At 41.7% G+C, this 19,406-nt stretch overlaps 1 protein-coding gene across 1 annotated transcript in view; it reads right to left on the bottom strand.

Moving 5' to 3' along the window:
• Positions 1-2,981: 2,981 nt before the first annotated feature.
• The window catches only part of LOC306877400 (DNA-binding protein SATB2-like), a gene marked incomplete at its 5' end in the record, with an annotated part of 48,932 nt that continues 32,507 nt past the window's right edge, over positions 2,982-19,406 (bottom strand). Inside the window, 2 exon segments of the mRNA XM_079429170.1 lie at positions 2,982-7,635; positions 18,018-18,212. Coding sequence (XP_079285296.1) covers positions 7,015-7,635; positions 18,018-18,212 — 816 coding nt within the window. The 3' untranslated portion in view covers positions 2,982-7,014.

Raw genomic sequence — 19,406 nt, forward strand, 5'->3', positions numbered from 1 at the left:
AATCAGTTGTAGGATGTCGCAGACCCTCCGGCATTAAACCTCATCGCTAGTCTAACATCTTATTCTGTTATCTTCTTAGACAGGAAGAGACCGTCGGACAGACATGCAAAGTGACCACTCAAAGTGAGTTTTTTAAGTTTCTTAAGATTATACCCTTATGAAAATTAACCATGGTTTTACTTCAAATAAAAGCAAAAAACCACAGTTACTATGATTACACCATGGTAACCACAAATTAACCATCGTTTTGCTACACTAAATATAGTTTAACCATGGTATTTGTAGAAAAACTGTGGTTATACAAATTGTAATCAATACATCAAAAAAATCATTGCTATACACTTTTACTGTAATAAAACTATGGTTCATTTTCCTAAGGGTTAATACAATTTACATTTATTCATTTAGCTGACGCTTTTATCCAAAGCGACTTACAATTGCTATATATGTCAGAGGTCGCACGCCTCTGGAGCAACCAGGGGGTTAAGTGTCTTGCTCAGGGACACATTGGTGTCTCACAGTGGATTCGAACCCGGGTCTCTCACACCAAAGGCATGTGTCTTATCCACTGCGCCATCACCACCCCTCACAATGCAGTGGGGGGGAAAAAAACAAAAACAAAAAAAACATTCATTCAGATTATGACACTACACAATTGTACAAAAATACCAAAATATAATGTATATTCTGTTATTTTAATTTATTCCGTAATTCCGCAGACATTATTTAGAGAACAAAGTGAAATACAGTATACAGGTCTATAGAAGGATTTGTTTTTCATATTTTTTTTATTTATATTTGTGGCACTCATTCATTCTATAAAAAGACTACATAAATAACTAAAACATGTACAAAAACACATTATATGTGATCCTGGACCACAAGACCAGTCTTAATTGCTGGGGTATATTTGTAGCAATAGTGAAAAATACATTGTATGGGTCAAAATTATAGATTTTTCTTTTATGCCAAAAATCATTAGGATATTAAGTAAAGATCATGTTCCATGAAGATATTTAGTAAATTTCTTACCGTAAATATATCAAAACCTAATTTTTGATTAGTAATATGCATTGCTAAGAACTTCATTTGGACAACTTTAAGGGCGATTTTCTCAATATTTTTATTTGTTTTGCACCCTCAGATTCCAGATTTTCAAATAGTTGTATCTCGGCCAAATATTGTCCTATCCTAACAAACCATACATAAATGGAAGGCTTATTTCAGCTTTCAGATGATGTATAAATCTCAATTTCGAAAAATTGACACTTAAGACTGGTTTTGTGGTCCAGGGTAACATACGTAAATTTAATTGTTTCAAATATTTATCATAAAAATAATACATTACAATAATACATACATCAAGACTTGAATTTTTACATACCAATCACAAAAATATTACAATCAGAAGAATAAAAAAACAAATGAGGGGGTGCATGCTGTATATCTTACTATTCACTGTGTTTTTCAAATAATAACAATGTTCCAATGACTCCAATGTTCAAGCAAATGATCTCAAAGAGTAGGTGCTTGGGTTAATTTTTGCGCATTTTCTTATGACTGATCTGACACCTCTAAAACTGCACTTTACATTCTTATCATTTGGCATTGGATGATATTCACACAGTTATAGAACTCTGTCCTATTGATATGTGATAAAGAGACACAGACGGCCATTAAAATACAGATTTTAGTTGACGTCAGAGAAGAAGAGACAAAGAATGAATGAGCAGAGAAAGAGAGAGAGAGATCCAGGTCGCCAAAGCTATCAGCTGGGACTAAAACTCATCAGCCAGAAAACAAACTGGGCCACACATCCCTCTCTGGGTGGTCTGGCTCCACTGCACTCATAGAATGAGCGCTGACTCTCCTCCAGCGGATGCAACTGCAAATCCTGCCAGGGACCACGGGTTTATAGCTACACCCCTCCAGCTCCTGACGCTCTCGCTGCGACCAAAAAATCCTCTGGCTAATGACATACAGGCCCGGACCTGGAGGGGGAGAAAGGGTTAAAGCAAGCCAATTGAGCGAATAATAAGTTCAATTTAGGAGATTGGAGGGCTGGTGTGGAATGAAAACCAGAGGACACCACTGCAAGCTGTTCTAGAGAGAAGGGGAACCATGGAAAGGAGGGAAGTCTGGCAGGTGGCCAGAGAGAGGACTCTGAGTTCGGCGGTGGCTTTAGTACTGAGGGCTACGTGCGGTCAAGAGACTGATGAGGTTTCACATAGTTAAAGCAATTCTTATCTTTGCACAGAATAATAAATAACAAAAATTGTCATATATGCTGAGGCAATTCAGCAGAGTTAACGCCAGTGGAAGTTTATCACTTGTATGCAAATGTGCATTTCATAACCCACAACAAGCCCAAGAGAGCACACAATGGAATGAATGCAAAGAAGCCTGCAGAAATCTGGTTGTAAAATGCAATAAGGCGTAGAATTATTGATGCAAGAAACTTTTCCTCAGTGTAGTTCTTGTTTATTGTGTTGAAATGAAAGTCAGGTTTGTTTTCAGTTGGGACAAAATGGATATTTTGAATAATGTCCGATTCGAAGGAATTTACTTGTGCAAGTCTGATTTATAGAGACACTTCAGATAGACATCGAAGCAATATGCTTGAATATTTTTCATTACTCACCAGATTGCAGTATCAAGTGATTTATTTATTCAAATTCTTCTAAATGGATAAGCACGAAATGCTACATTGTCATTTCCAGTAAAATTTTTTCCTATTATGGTTTGTTTGATTACTTTAATGTACAAGTGAAACTGTATTTTGTTTCTTTCCACTCATTTGTCTCCACTTCTAATCCCTCTGCTCAATACAACATAGCATTGTGCATTAGTCACTGCTTTGCTTTTAACTTCTGTGACCGTAATGTGGACTGAGGATAAAGCAATTTGACTTGCGGACCACCCAGTTTAGTCAAAAGTCTGCAGGTAGAACAAACCCACACGCAATAGTTCCATTTCCTTGAATGCACTTTATTTAAACAACAGCATTTGAAAAACAAAATCAAAAAAACAAAACATTGTCATACAAACATAGAAGCCAAATGATGCACATAAGTTAATTATCACTTAGTGATAATGACAATGCATTCGATTGACAAGGAAAGTACCAATTCAGGAGTGGCAATCCTGATTCACATTGTAGGCGTTTATGAGTACAAAAACGATGAAAACCGATGAAAATTATGAGATCGTTTAATTTTGTCATCTCCGAAGCAAAGAACTGGAGCATTGTGCTTAGTTCAGAGGCACTGTATGAAAAACAAAAGCATTAGCAAGACGAGCAAGAACATCTTTCGTTAGAAATTTATGGGGTATTGAAAATGATTATGATCCTTTTTTTGTTTTGTATGGGACATTCTTATGTACCTGTAAATTTCATATCAAAGCGATAAATTATAAACACTTGGAGAGTCAAAGTTCAGATCGTCCCAATCGAATGGTCTAAATTGCATGTGTAAATACAAGAAAGTAGCCTTGGAGGCCTTCAGTTTTTCCATTCAAATCTCTAAAAGCCAGCCTAATGTGATAGTGGCTTTGTAGATGACCAGATACCAAACAAATGATTCAAACCAAGCCTTTGTCTTAACTGCAACACTTCTCAGACATGCCTCTCCAGGAGTCTGCTGCCTCTCAAGGAACTAGCCTCTCCACAAGGAGACATGATCACCTCCACTTAACCTCGACACCACAGCATGGGAGACAACGATTACTTTCCCGCCTGGTGAACGAGAAAATGAGGGAACAGAGAGGATGGTAGAGAGAACTGAAAAGACAGAATGAAAATGAAAGACATGGATAATTGGGCAGTGACCTTGACCTAGTGCTCATCAGGGACTCTTGGAATCTTCTTTGTTTCTCCTTGGCGTCACTCTCTCCACTAACTTTGACCGAGACGGAGAGGAGGAGGAGAAGTGCGTGGTTGTTCGCTCTCGCTGAGTGGTAAGCCACCCCCATGGTAGGTTAAACACCAGTCTAGGACACACAGACACATGTGTGCACATGCTTTCATCATTTATGAGGGTAATTTGGGGGGTGTTTAGGGACGGACTCATCAGAAGTGCTTGTCTCCAGCTGATCTAGACTTGGCGGGGTGGCGAGATTTGGAAAAGATGCTGGGGTTAGGGGTGGTGCAGGCCTCCAAAAGTGGCAGATGATTGACAGGCTTAAGTAAGGTGTAGATCAAGCAGGCAATCTCTACCATGTTATTAAAGACCTTTTGCAAAACCTGCAGGTATTCAAGAATTCATAGTGGAGATGGTGTATCTCGTCAATCAGTAGCTCTTTCCATTATCAAATGCAACATATGATAAGCAACTTCTAACATTTAAAGATGATACGTAACTGTAACTAACTTTAAAGGTTTTAAATGAGTAAGAGGGTGAAAAAACCTAAAAGACTGTAGATTGTTCTCAGTGATCATTAAGAAAAATCACATAAACACAGATTTTTAGGTTGTTTACAGTAATTTAAGATTTTTAGGGGAGCAACGATGAAAGACGGAGATATATCAGGTCTGTATAATCGCCTATGATTGATCATAAAGTTCAGATTTTGGTAAATGCAGACCAGGGAGCAATCAAGCAAACAGCAAGAGTGAAATTGAAATGAGGCAATGATGCAGATGGGTGAATTGGACAGAAAATGGTTAGAAGAATTCAATCTCTCTGGAGAGGCGAACAGCAGAGAAGCACATCATAGTCTAAGGCTGTCTAAGTGTCAGCTGTTACTAGGTATGAAGCACACCAGGCTCTTTTGCCACTTGCACATCTTAATACTCGAATATTTGTGAGAAATGCAGCATGGCCACAGTGAAATCATAACCAGGTACAAATGATTGATGTACTAGAGAACAACTTCTGAAGGTTGTATACCTTGTGATTGGAATGCCATCTTCAGTACCTTCTGAGAAAAATGTGTATCCCCATTTTTAACTACTGTCCTGCTGGAATGCATTAATCATAGGCATGTGCAGGTTTGGACACTGTGCCAATGTGAAAGAGTCAGGATGCTCAAAGGAATTGCAAAAACCACATCAGCATTTTGCACATTAAAGATTCTAAATAAAACATTTCCATTTGTAGTAGACAAAACACGGACATAGACCACAATTATCACTCGTTTGAAACAAAAATAGTTTAAGGGTTAGCATAAGGTTAACAACAATATTTTGTTTATTATCTGTGAAAGAGCAAGTAGCAGCTGATTCTCAAAAACAAATCAGAACCCTGGATCCAAGTGTTGCCACGGTGTCATGGATGATTTGCTACAGGTGGCCATGTTGACACAAGTTACGCTGATCAAAGTTTTAATCAGAATGCAGAGTTCATGCTTGCTGAGTTCTGATTGGATCAAAAGAAGGATTGTCATCATATGCACAAAAAGATCATATAAATTCCAATGATTCCTCTTATTTCTATTGTTTTAATATTCAACACCTCATCTGCCAAGTGCTGTTCTCTTTGGAAAAGTACATAATGCTGATAGAATTGGCAGTACATATCACATGATTCACTCAGTAACTTCAGTAACTACTTCCAATTCGTTCCTCTGTGTTTTGGCAGTGTTTCTTTCTTTCACAACGTCTCTCATTACCAAAACATCTGCTGCAAGCCAAAAGCTGATATTAGACCATGAAAATAGAACTAAAAATAACAGCAAGAACAACCATAATAACAATAATAACAATAACAACAATAATAATTGAGGGTGAAGATAGCAATAAATAGTGCTGTGGAATAGGGTGTGGGTAAGTGTGGTCAAATCAGGACATTGTGGGCATCAGTCAGTAAAAGAGACAGCTGTGGGAGGTGACGGAAGAGAGAAGAACTACCGCACTTCCATGCAAGCGCAGTTGCTGGAAATGCTTCGCTCTTCTCCACTAGACCAGAGGCAGATGCAGTTAGACTGCACCCTCACCAGTGTCCTTCTGTCCATAGCATTCAGTCCTCCCGCCAATTATGTTTTATTCTCACTGTCTTTTAAGTGTAGAGAGAGCAAAACTGGAATGAAATCTACGGTCTAAACATATCTGTATAAAGCAAACCTTCAACACTGGACAGGAGTGACGGATTGGGATGTTGTACACAGTCTGTATTGGGTGTGCATGGGTGGTGGGAATAAAGGAGTGATTTCTTGAACCATGTGGGACTGCTTGGAATGACGCTTGTGGCTGGTTGTGGGAAGGATGGCGAGTCTTCAAAAGCGCCACTGGGCTAACTGTGGACTTTTCAGCACACCACATGTGTTTATAGTAGGGTTCCTGGGCTGGGCTGATGTGTACACCCAAGATCTCATCTGTACCTCCAACCCAACCGACCGCTTTAGCAGTCAAGCACGGCCCTCAGTTGGCGACCGCCAGAATGCCCCATCATGGAGGGGAAGATGAGGACAGCCACAGCCGTCCACTAGGCTCCCTGATCGGACAGGAGTGAAGTTGTTGGTGTCCTATAGGAAATCATTGGCTCATCTAAAGCACTGTCCCTGCCATTTTAACCCTGTAGAGATAAAGAGGGGGCATGGATAGTGGTATTTTGCGAGAGACCCCCTGCTCTCAGATTAGAAATGACACTCGGTGAAAGACTGGCCTTCTTGACATTTTTAGCATGCAAGTTTGAATGCTTGTGACATGGGGTTGAGGCAGCAATCTTGCCTTAATTTGATGATTTATATGTAGAAAACGAATGCTTCCCAGCCAATCAAATTCTTTCCTTGTAGCAAGCCATAGGGATTACTTCCCTACCATGCCATCCCTGTAAGTAACTTGTGAGGTATGAGGCCAGGAGTAGATCACAACTCATCTTTCTACTCCAGAACTTTATATGTCACCTTAATCAAAATGCAGATCTTGTCTGGTTTGGTTTGCCTTTTACAGGTCCTCAGAGGACACTGTGTCTTTGTCATTAAGTTTCTAAGCTGTCTCTCCTCCACTACAGAATAGTTGTAAGTGCTATCTCCTTGCCTTTCCCCACCTACAGTATAGTCTTTGTTGAGACTGTTTTATCTCTGATATTCTGCTTGATCTCTGGGACTTGGGGATGAACCACATGGGGGCAGGGAGCTGGGTCTGGCTGATCCCAGAGGCAGGCCTTTGTCTTTATTCTCATCCAGACCTGAAGAAACAGCTGGAGTTGAGACTGAGTTGGCTGCTCCAGCTGGTGTGCTTTCATGCCCACTGTAGATCTCCTCGTGGCCATCTTCACTGGATTCCGCATCCTCCGAACTGGACAGCAGCTCCTCATCACGATATTCAGATACGTCTACCCCGCCACCCTCAGATCCGAGCTCTTTCAGTCGACCATGATGCTTCACGTGATAACGCTGGTTCTGGAAGAACTTGACAATGGTGTGTTTGGGCAGATCTAATTGGGCTGAAAGGGTGTGGATTGCTTCTTGGTCAGGGTAAAGGCCCACATCTTGGATGAAGCTCTGTAAGATGCCTAGAGCCTCCAGAGAGATCTTGGTGCGGGAGCGAGGTTTTTTTGTGACATTGCTAACTCCTCCGCTGTTGCCTGAACCTGTGTTGGCCTGGGGGTTCTCTTCAGCTCCAGAACTGGGAACAGGTTCTTCTCGGATGGGAGAGTGGTCCTTCAGTGGCTGCATGGGCTGTCTGTGAAGTGCCTGGTGGGAAAGTTGAAGAGTTATTAATTGGGCCAGAGTGATCTCTAACCTAAACTTATAAACAAGCGTCAGCAGTATGGAATAATTGAAAAACTACTAAAAAGTTCAAAGTGTCCTTTCAATGAATGGCTCTTGGAGTTAATGTCCTCTGTGCACTTGAGTATGTGCTCAACTCTGGTAAAAATCCAACCAGACTGCTCTGGGCTATGATTGTTTAACTATGTATATTGTACACAATTCCACAAGATTAAATATCTTGTCATTGCATCATGTTTTGAGACCATCAAGGCGACTAAAAGCATCTGAGCTGACACATCGACCACACGAAATTCAACAAAAGAAGAAGCTGAACAAATACACAACAAAACCTAAATAAATTACATCAAAAGAATCTGTTATGAAGATATGTGTTTTGAAACAACCATTTGAAGTATAGTGGCAGTTTGGTTTCATCTGTCATTTTGACAGGGATAAATTCCATCCCAGTTAGCACAGACTAGTGACTGCTAAATTAAACAATAAAAGTAAAGCAAAAGCACAGACAGCAAGAAATGACACTTTTGACTTTGAGATGTGAGATTGTTTGCATATGCTATTGTCTTGTACACACACAGTGTAATCATTAGTGTTTTCCAACATGTTAGAAGACTAAAAGAGCTACACTATTGTTTTTAAAGAGGTTCCCAGACCCTCCATGTGTTTCTCAATAAATCTGCCATTTTCTTCTAGTGTGCGCGCCAAAACAGGGAAGGGGGACTGGGGGGACAGAGTATAAAACAGTGGTAAAATAGGATTAGGAGTAAATAGCAGATATTTAGTGAGAGAGAAAAAGAGGTATCTGGCGAGCTCTGATACAAGAAAAGGTGCAGTGTGTCACAGCTGAGCTATCGAAGTCTGTGGCGCTGTCCTGCTGAGTTTATGACCAGGGTGGGGTGCCCAGTGCCTCCACACTGGAATGCTAAGCTATAAATCTGCGGTGCATTAAAATTAAAGGACCTACATAAAGATAATAGCCATGCGCCTCTCTCTCTATTCCCTAAATAATAACAGGGTATTTTTTAAATAATATTGAGGGCAGGCCAGACCATGAAATTGCTCCGATTTCACTTGTGGGGGCTGTTTTGGGCTGGCGCTTTACAGGAAGTGTGTAGGTTTGTTCTTTTTCTTCTCTGTTTCTCCATAATGTATTACTTTCCATGTCTCAGAGAAACAAACAGAGGCCACAAAAAAGGACGAGAAAAAGAAATGTCAAAGAAGTTTGAAGATGGTGAATAATTAGATTGACCACAAGGCATAACAGCGCAAAATACCCATTAGCTTAGCTAAAGAGACCACACACACATTCACAAACTCATTCATCCTGTATGTTTGCTTGTTGTGTATATTATTTTATGAAATTCTGGGAACAATTTAGGCACGTTCCAAAGACTTATATACAGTACACTCCAAAATGCACAACACAAACATTAAATAACGACATTGCGCATTTGCATACCGTTGCTTTGGCATCTTATCAGATATTTTCAGAAACGGAGTGAGTACTCCAGCAGCCCATTCAGAGTAAAGAGTCTAAGATGCCTGTTCCTGCGCTCTAATGGTGGACGTTAATGAAGAGCTTTTCTGCCAAGCCAGAGGGGTGACTCAGAACCCTGCTTTAGTTATAAAACCAACCTCCAATTTCCTCCACCATCCAATTCATTCACCTACTCAGTTCTTAAACAACGTCTTCTCAACCACAGGAGTCACATTTGGACACAGGGCCATTTTTCTCAGCACGCCTTTCTTTTTTCAATATTCATCTTCATCGCTTCCTTCTTTTCTAATTCCAAGATGGGATGAGTCTGTGAGTTCATTGCATTAAGAAAAAGTATATTTTTTCCCCTTTAAACACAAATCAAGGCAAATTATGGTGAAAAAATATGAAAGAATTATAAAACATAAAAAATTCAGTTGATTCTTAATGAGGATTGGCCCTCGTGGGGACAGAGGCAGGATTATGGGGGGGCTGTGTTGCCACTGGAGATGCCATTAACAGGCAGATAAATATGTAATGATGAGAAAGACACTTTCCTGTTGGTTTACTTGTGCATGACTTCACCTTCTCCAATTATCATGTGCATCATAATTTTTCTTCGCCTACACTGCTATACCTCAGGAATGGGTGAACCATTTACGTGTGTGTGTGTGTCTTCATATTGAGTTCATTTAATTTGATCTCAAAATTGATATGTTTAGTAAATGTGACAACTCACAGTGTAACTTTAAATTGCACAATTGTGACTTTATTTTTTATTTGAAACTTTATCTTACAATTATTGTACTCCTTTTACCCCAGCACTCAATAGGGGTCCCAATCCACATGGCAGGGTCTAGAGGGCACTCCAGAGCACACTGCGGCATCCAATTCAGCAAAAACAAAGGAGAAATTATTCATAAGAAATGTCTTGCCAAATGAGCAAAGGGAGGCACTTAAGACCATACACACGCATTGCAGAAACAGCGTGAAGATGACGTGGACCCGGGTCAGCCATCTAGAGTGTGTTAGTGTGAGTGTATCCATAAGGTGGGGCGAGCTGCACCCAGGGACTCACATGGACATGTCATGGAGTGGTTAAAACCATTAGGATTAAAAAAATAAATAAAAAATTACTCACGGCGGTGGCATGATTCATGATTTTAAAATAGGAGCCGGAAATGGGGGGAGGGGGTGCAAGGGAGTCCGCAAATGCCCCCCCCCCCCCCCCCCAAAAAAAAACAAACAAACAAACAAACAAAAACAAAACATTGTTAAAAAAAACATTTTTTTTTTTACAGAAACAAACACTCTCTATAAACTCTTTAGAACAATATTTATACTCATGATTTATGCTCTATATAAATAAACAAATTTCTCTTCAGATCTAAATCTGTTGTAAATGGGTAATAAGACTTAATACAAGATTTTGCTTTATTTTTTGACACGTTTATTTTTTTTTACAGGACTTATGCTGGTTTTTTAAGTCAAGTTTGATGATCTTATAAGGGTTAAGAAAAACATCAGTGAATTCTGTTGGTCACACTGAGGTGGTATCGTCTTAAAAAAAACCTGTATACATGTATGTGCTGCATATGTTCATTAATTAACATGCTCATGTCTGCATAAGCAGCTGGGATGCATGTGCTGTGGTGGCAGGCAGGCTGGAGCCGAAGGGGCTTCTGGGTATTTTGATTTGAGGAGGGTCCCTCATTACTACTACTACTACTACTACTCCAAAAAAAAACCCAACAAGGACACAAATGCACAAATGTATGCTCATGTATGGCATTTTCATGTTGACAGCACAATATCTTGTAATTTATGTATTTTATTGTATTTTTTATTATATTTTATTTATGTTAGACATGTTATAGTATATCATATTTAATATAATATTTATGTAATGTATTTGTATTTATATAATATTTGACATATTTAATATGATATTTATATTATTTTAATATTATAACTAATAAATACAACAATGCTAAATATGTGCTCAGTATGATAAGTACAGAATCAAGGTGTATAAATAAAATAATTTAAAACAATTATGAAATATATATTCAGTCAATAAAAGTCTCAAAAAACAACAAAATATTACATCACATAAACACCCATACAATTAAGAAGAAAATGTTATGTTATATTTATATTACAATATAATATTTTAATATTACATAATTTTGTTTCAATTAAATACATTATATTGCCAAAAGTATTGGGTCACCCCCTTCTAATGAACAGGTTTGACTACTTTAGTCATTTCCATGAGTACAATTCTTAATGTTTAAGCATATAATGATATTCTAGGGAATTGTGTGCGTCTAATTTTATAGCAACAGTTTGGACAGGACCCTTTTCTATTCTAACATGACAGTGCCTCTGTGTATAAGACAAGGTTCAAAAATAAATGATTGATTCAGTCAGTGTGGAAGAATTTGACTGGTCTGCATAAAGCAAAGTCCTAATCTCAGCTGAACACCTCTGGTGTGACTTTAAATGCAGACCTTGAGCCGAAAACTCCACCAAACACCAATGATTTGCACATAGAGTATATGGACAAATGTATTGGGACACCCCCTTCTTTAGAACAGAAGAAGGCACTTCCAAAACTGTGGCAACAAAGATGGAAGCATAATTCACGGATTTAAAAACTGTATTTCCATCTCTGTTGCAACAGTTTTGAAAGTGTCTAAAATGACTGTACCCATATACAAGTCATCGGTGTTTCGTGATGAGTTTTTGTCTGCATTTAATGTCACACCAGAGGTGTTCAGATGGGATTAGGACTTTGTTTTATGCAGACCAGTCAAGTTCTTCCACACTGACCAAATCAATCATTTCTTTTTGAACCTTGTCTTATACACAGAGGCACTGTCATGTTAGAATAGAAAAGGGCCCTGTCCAAACTGTTGCAATAAAATTAGACGCACACAATTCCCTAGAATATCATTATATGCTTAAATATTAAGATACATACTGGTTTTGTGGTCCAGTCTTAAGTCGCTGGGGTATATTTGTAGAAATAATTATGGATTTTTCTTTTATGCCAAAAATCATTAGGACATTAAGTAAAGATCATGTTCCAAGAAGATATTTTGTTAATTTCCTACTGTAAATATCAAAACTTCATTTTTGATTAGTAATAAGCATTGCTAAGAGCTTCATTTGGACAACTTTAAAGGCGATTTTCTCAATATTTCGTTTTTTTTGTACCCTCAGATTCCAGATTTTCAAATAGTTGTATCTCAGCCAAATACTGTCCTATCCTAACAAGCTGACAGCATGACTGGTTTTGTGGTTCAGGGTCACAATTATACTTTTAGCAACATGTTGCTTTAAGTTTAGTAAATGCACTGACTATCCTTAACGTATGGTTTTATGATCAATGTTGTGCAAGAGTTCATGGTCAAAGCCAGTGTAGCGTTACTAAATAGACTTACTGTAGTGAAGTCTCTTGAGTCATTATGCGTGTGTGTGTATGTGCATATATGCGTGTGTTCCTTCTCTTCCCGTAATTATTAATATCAGGGCTGTGGTGCCACTGTCTGTCAGGGTGTGTCCTAATGGGGCATTTCCTTCTGCGCCCAAAACACATAAATGAGTATATTTACACACACACACACACTGCCAACAGACTGTTTATTCCACTGACATAAAAGAGAAAGCGAGCGAGAGAGAAAGAGACGTAATGGGCTAAGACAGTAAGAGAGAGCCACTCTGTCTCCATTTGTTAGTACTTAATCTTAATACGGCTGCTCAACTTAAGTTAATAAATGTTAATAAACAGCAATCATTGTGAGTGAATTAAACCGCAATGCTTTACTGGCAGGGTGAGAAAAAAAGTAGGTTCAAAGAAGGTGGAAAGCATTGATCCAAGTTTTTGTAGATTTATGTGTATGCCGCCTGTGTGTGCATGTATTTACATATCAGTATTAGTGTGCAGATGTGTGTGTGTACCGTGTATGAATTCATGTCTATGGTAATACTGTAAAAGTGTGTGTCCACAGACTTTACTATAATGACCCTGGCTGGCATAGGGGAAAGTCCATTTAATCAGTAGCGTGTTATTTGAAATTCTGTGTGTGTGTGTGTGTTATTAAAGAGGTTGGGGTGTGCTGGGTTATTAGATGTTGGCAGGAATGCTGCATAAATGATGCTGATATTAAAACTGAAGCCTCAAAGAAGTGTACACAATAACACATTTATATGATCTAAAGAGAATAATGCTTAAAACATTTACGCAGAATGTCTCGGTTACGTATGTAGCCCTTGTTCCCTGAAGGAGGGAATGGAGACGTCACGTCGGGTGACAGACGAATTGGGATCTTGCTTAGAGAGACCAATCCACTTCGAGTGTAACTAAACGAGCCAATGCACATCACTGATCACAGCGTGAGTATAAGTAGGCAGCAGCTCTCACCGAAGTGATGGTGTCAACTACCTCTTGGGGTAGGTCACCTAGAACCTCCGCGTCCCGTCCAGGAACCAGACATGAAGAGGTCTGGACACGGGTGTCATAAGGTGTCCCGTCTCTGAGTCAGTAGATCCTTCCTCAGAGGAATCTGCCAGGGAGAGGCTGTCACAAGGAGCATTAGTTCTGGGAACCAAGTCCGAGTGGGCCAGGGCCGCGCCACGAGCTGGACCTGCTCCTCGTCCTCCTTGATCTTGCACAGTGTCTGTGCGAGAAGGCTCACTAGGGGAAACGCATACTTGCTGTGTGCCAGTGCGTCCATGCTGAGTGTTCCCTTGGACAGGGAGTAAAACAACTGGCAATGAGAGGTCTCTAGAGAAGCAAACAGGTCTACCTGAGCGAGTCTGAAACGTCTCCAATCAGCTGGACCGTCTGGGGATGGAGTCTCCACTCTTCAGGGAGCGCAGCTCGTCGGCTGCCCAGTTAAGCAAGCCCGGAAAGTGAATGGCACGAAGCAACCTCAGATGCTTCTGACTCCAAAGGAGGAGGTGGCAGGTTGAATTCAGACATGCGACGGAAGCATAGACCACCTTGTCGGTTGATATACGCAACGGTTGCAGTGTTGTCCGTGCGGACCAGTATGTGCTTGCCTCGTAAGTGCATCTTGAGACGGTTCAAGGCCAGGCGTACTGCCAGCAACTCTAGGCAATTGATGTGCCAGTGCAGTTGGGGGCCCGTCCAAACCCCCGGCACTGCAAGCCTGTCGAACGTGGCACCCCAGCCGGTGGTGGAGACATCCGTGTAAACCACAGCATGCCTGGAGACCTGTTCCAGGAGCACTCCTGCCTGGAGAAACGAGAGGTCTGACCACGGGGTGAAGGTTTGGCAGCAGGCCGGTGTTACTCGGACCCGGTGAGTGCCGCTTTGCCACGCCCACCTCGGGACTCGGCCATGGAGCCAGTGTTGAAGCGGTCTCGTATGAAGCAGCCCCAGCGTCGTGACTGCCTCTGCAGCTGCCATATGCCCCAGGAGCCTCTAAAATTGTTTCAGTGGGACCGCCGTCCTGCTCTTGAATGTATTCAAGCAGTTCAACACCGACTGAGCACGTTCCTGCGTGAGGCGTGCTGTCTGATTGACCGAATCCAACTCCATACCGAGAAAAGAGATCCTCTGCATCGGGGAGAGTTTGCTCTTTTCCCAGTTGACCTGAAGGCCCAACTGGCTGAGGTGCCAGAGCACCAGGTCCCTGTGTTCGCACAACTGGTCCTGAGACTGAGCCAGTATGAGCCAGTTGTCGAGGTAGTTGAGAATGCGAACACCCTGTTCTCTCAGGGGAACAAGGGCTGCCTCCGCAACTTTCGTGAAGACACGGGCGACAGGGACAGCCCGAAGGGCAGGACCTTGTACTGATATGCCCGTCCTTCAAGCGCAAACCGCAGAAATGGCCTGTGGCGCGGAAGGATTGACACATGGAAGTACGCGTCCTTCAGGTCGATCGCTGCAAACCAATCTCTGGGACGTACGCACCCGTAGATGCATTTCTGCGTGAGCATCTTGAACGGAAGCTTGTGAAGGGCGCGGTTCAAGACGCGCAGATCCAAGATTGGTCTCAACCCACCGCCTTTCTTGGGCACAATGAAGTAAGGGTTGTAAAACCCTGTCTTCATATCGGCTGGAGGGACCGGCTACATCATGTCCTTCACCAGTAGGGCAGTGATCTCCCCACACAAGACATTAGCATCTGCTGCCTTCACTGCTGTAAGGTGGATGCCCCTGAACTTGGGAGGACATCGGATGAACTGAATCGCATAGCCGAGTCAGATGGTCCACAGGAGCCAGCGAGATGGGCTGGGTAGCGCTACCAGGCACCTAGACACCGTACAAGCGGGACTAGCGGGACCACCGTCGTACCCGCGGTGGGGCAGCGAGGTGGAACACAGCGACCCAGCCCGTGGCGGACCGAAGAGGGGTCTGAGTATGCAGTGCAATGCTTACCTGGTTCCACAGTTTGGCAGAGGGTGTGTGAGTAGGGCCTTTGATGACGCTCTCGAACCACCTACTGCTGCCTGCTGGCGAGAGAGGGGGATGAGTGTGGTCCGGTGTTGGTCCGTCCGTGACTCTCCATGCCCTCTGACCCAGAGGCAGAGACAACCGCTTCTTGTCGAGATTTTTTTTAAACAAAAGATTCTCCACCCGGCCCTCCTCCAGGGGAGGGAAAGAAGGGTGGCGGCTGCAGCTGCCCGCCTGGGCAGGACGTGTTGGATCACCTCAGTCTGCTCCTGTGCAGCCGAGAACTGCTGGGCCATGTTGTCGACTGCGTCACCGAAGAGGCCAGTCTGGGACACTGGGACCTTGAGGAACCAAACTTTGTCGGCGTCCCCATGTCGACCAGACTCAGCCAGAGGTGATGCTCCTGGACCACAAGTTTGGACATCACACGACCCAGAGACCGTGCAGTGACCTTCGTTGCTCGTAGCGCGAGGTCAGTAGCGGTACAAAGCTCTTTCAGAACTTCCGGATAGTGACCACCCTCGTGCATTTCCCTCAGTGCTTTTAGCCTGAAGAACCTGCAGTAATGCTGTAGCGTAAAGTGGAGACAGCTTCTCCACAGGCCACATAAGCATCGCCGGACAGACCAGACGAGTACCTACAGGCCCGGAAGAGGAGGCACGGTTTGTCCTGTTTTTTTGGTAAATTTTTTTACTTTTAAAGTTAACCAAGGTTTCTTGTACAAAGCACTTTACCTCTTAGAATTAAACAGATCTTTTTAAAGGGGTCATATGATGCGATTTCAAGTTTTCCTTTCTCTTTGGAGTGTTACAAGCTGTTTGTGCATAGATAAGATCTCTGAAGTTGCAAAGACTAAAGTTTCAAAACCAAAGAGATATTCTTTATAAAAGTTAAGACTCTGCCACGCACCCCTAAAACCCCACATCTCTATGTCACGGTGTGGGAAGATTTGCAAAACACTGCCCAAACGTATAAGCAATGAAAGAAGGCGGAACTATTATTGTCTCTGTAGTATTGTTGCTGCCGCCAGCGCCATGTCCTGGAGACGATGTTTCGTTGTGAAAGCGAAAGTACTTTGTTTGGACTTCCAAAAGAGGACACAACTAGAAATCAGTGGATAAGTTATATTTACAACACTGTTCCAGAACAGTTCAACCCAAATATTAGAATGTGTGCACTGTGTAGTGCATTTTACAGAGGACTATTTCCTGAACCTGAAAGAGTAGCCAACAATGTTGGCTTGCACAATGGCTGTTTCTATAAAGTGGGGCAATTCCAACTTTGCAAGGACAGTTTGATGCTTCTGACTCACAGCCTGTAAGTACGTTTCTGCTACTGATGATTCAAACGCGAGTTTTGAGCTGTGTAGAGTAGTGCTTGTTGTTTGTCGTTTCTCCGATCACAAATGCAGACATAGTAATATTTACGCAAAAAGACAGTATAAGTCATTATAATCAGTAAATATGTCCCCACTGGATGCAACAAATGCCTCGGTTATAATGGGTTTTATTGTTTTTGTGTCTTCGCGGGACACGGCATCACAATACGGTGAGGGACGTAACATTTCCATCACACACTTGAGGTATTCGGCCAATCACAATGCACTGGATAGCTGGTCAATCAAAGCACGCCTCGCTTCTCAGAACGATGAGCTTTGTAAAAATCAACGCATTTCAGAAAGGCGGGGCATAGAGGAGCAACAATAATGTACAGTATGTGGAAAATAATGTGTTTTTTGAACCTTAAACTGCATAAACACATTGCATTAGACCAAATAATGTTCTTTTTAGCAATGTCATATGACCCCTTTAATGAACAAAAACAGAAATAGACATTATAAAAAATAAAATAAAATAGGTAAATGACATTTTACTGGGCCATTCTTAATCAGGGTCAACCTTCTTTGTATTTTCCAGGGCCATTTTTTGACGCTGTGAATACAAAAGAAGGTATTTTGAAGAATGCTGGTGACCAAACAGTTGATGGTAGACCTTGACTTCCATAGTATTTTTTTTTTTCCATATTATGAATGTCAATGGCTTTGGGCACCAACATTCTTCAAAATATCTTCTTTTGTATTCAACAGAAGAAACTCATACAGGTTGTTCCAACAAACTCTATGCAAATCCTGCTTTACACTTTGTTAGAATCACAAAATGTTCTGAAATATCAGGTTGAGATTGTTATAAATTAATTTTCTGAACACTGCTTTTGACATATACATGTGGACTGTTGTGTTCATATATGCATCTGCCTTCTAATTTAGAGAAAGTAAAAATGAATATTTAATAATTGGTCTTTCTGAACTGGGAGGAATCAAGGAACATTTAATTTCTCTTAACATGACCATCCTGCACTGCAAACATCACATTAAATTGCTTTCTTTCACCACAAATATTTGTATGCAATATGAAGTATGCGATTGTTTCATAAACTCACCTGAGGGTCAGTGGGCAAGTGTAGTACGGTGTGCAGCCGTTCACTGTGGTGATGGCGGGACTCTTCCTCATACACCAGATCCCTGTCTGCCTGTGGAAGGCTCAGAAACCTCCGGATAGTACACAGGTTCTCCCAGAGAGTCCTGTTCTCCGGGCTGGGACTCTCTTTCCAGCGAAGCAGCTCACACAGCCATCCCTTGTAGAATGGATATGGGTTCATTACACATTTCGATTTGGTGAAGGAATGTTTCCAGCAATATCAGTAAATAACAACAACATACGTCTTGCCTTCTTAGTGGATTACCCACTAAAGCACCACCATAGAGTCTTTTTTCTCTTTTTGGGGCATTTATGTCATTTGCAGGGGGACATTATAAAAAGGTGAGGAAATGATCGGCAGAATGGGATGTGAAACAACTCACTCCTTGAATATGTTTATTTTATGACTGTAAAGTTTACTTTACAATAAACAACTAGCACCGCAAAGCATCACACGTGCACTGAGAGAGCTGAGAGTGTGTGAAAGAGAGAGTGAAATACTGGAAGATTAGGAAGATTTGATTATCTCCGCTAGACTGGGCCAGTCTTTGACACCAGCTGTTGTGTGCAGCCAACCACTTCCAGCACACATTGTTAATGACCTGAGCATCTCTCTCTCTCTTTCCTTCTCCCTCAGCTCCTCCTGGCCAGCTGCAGCAGATGGGCGCGTTCAGCCGTGACCCCCCCCCCCACCCGACCCCAGACCTGTGAGACGTAACCGCATCTGTCACACACACACACACACACACACATTCATATATATATATATATATATATACACACACCAGCAGAGCAGCACTTTGCTGACACATCTCATACATACAAACATGCGAAGATGCCCCTAACACATGCCTCTAGATGAGGTGGCCATGCCTCAATAACGCAGAGCTCCTCAGTAAAGCAAGCAGCAGAGCCGGAAGCTCTCTCAGGCTATTACATGGTAGGAATTAGGCGCAGCTGGGAGTGGGATCATATTTGACTAAATCAATTAGCCCTGTTTCATCTAAATGAGACAGAGACAAACAAATGGTCCAAAAGCTTAAAAAAAAAAAATCTTTATCAACACTCTGAAATTAATGGCATGCTTTTCCAATTTGTTTTAAAGAATATGATTGTTGTTGTCCTTTGCACCAACACAATGTGGCCTGGGTCCAAAATGAGCTTTTTTCCTATACCTGTCAATGGCAGATGAATTGGGAAATTTTACCATCCATTTACACATAAATGGATGGTAAAATACACATCGGGAAGTCGTGGCCTAATGGTTAGAGAGTTGGACTTGTAATCGAAAGGTTGGGGGTTCGAGTCCCCGGCCGGCAGGAATTGTAGGTGGGGGGAGTGAATGTCCAGC

The sequence above is a fragment of the Barbus barbus genome (assembly GCF_936440315.1).
Source record: "Barbus barbus genome assembly, chromosome: 11".
Taxonomy (NCBI): Eukaryota; Metazoa; Chordata; class Actinopteri; order Cypriniformes; family Cyprinidae; genus Barbus; species Barbus barbus.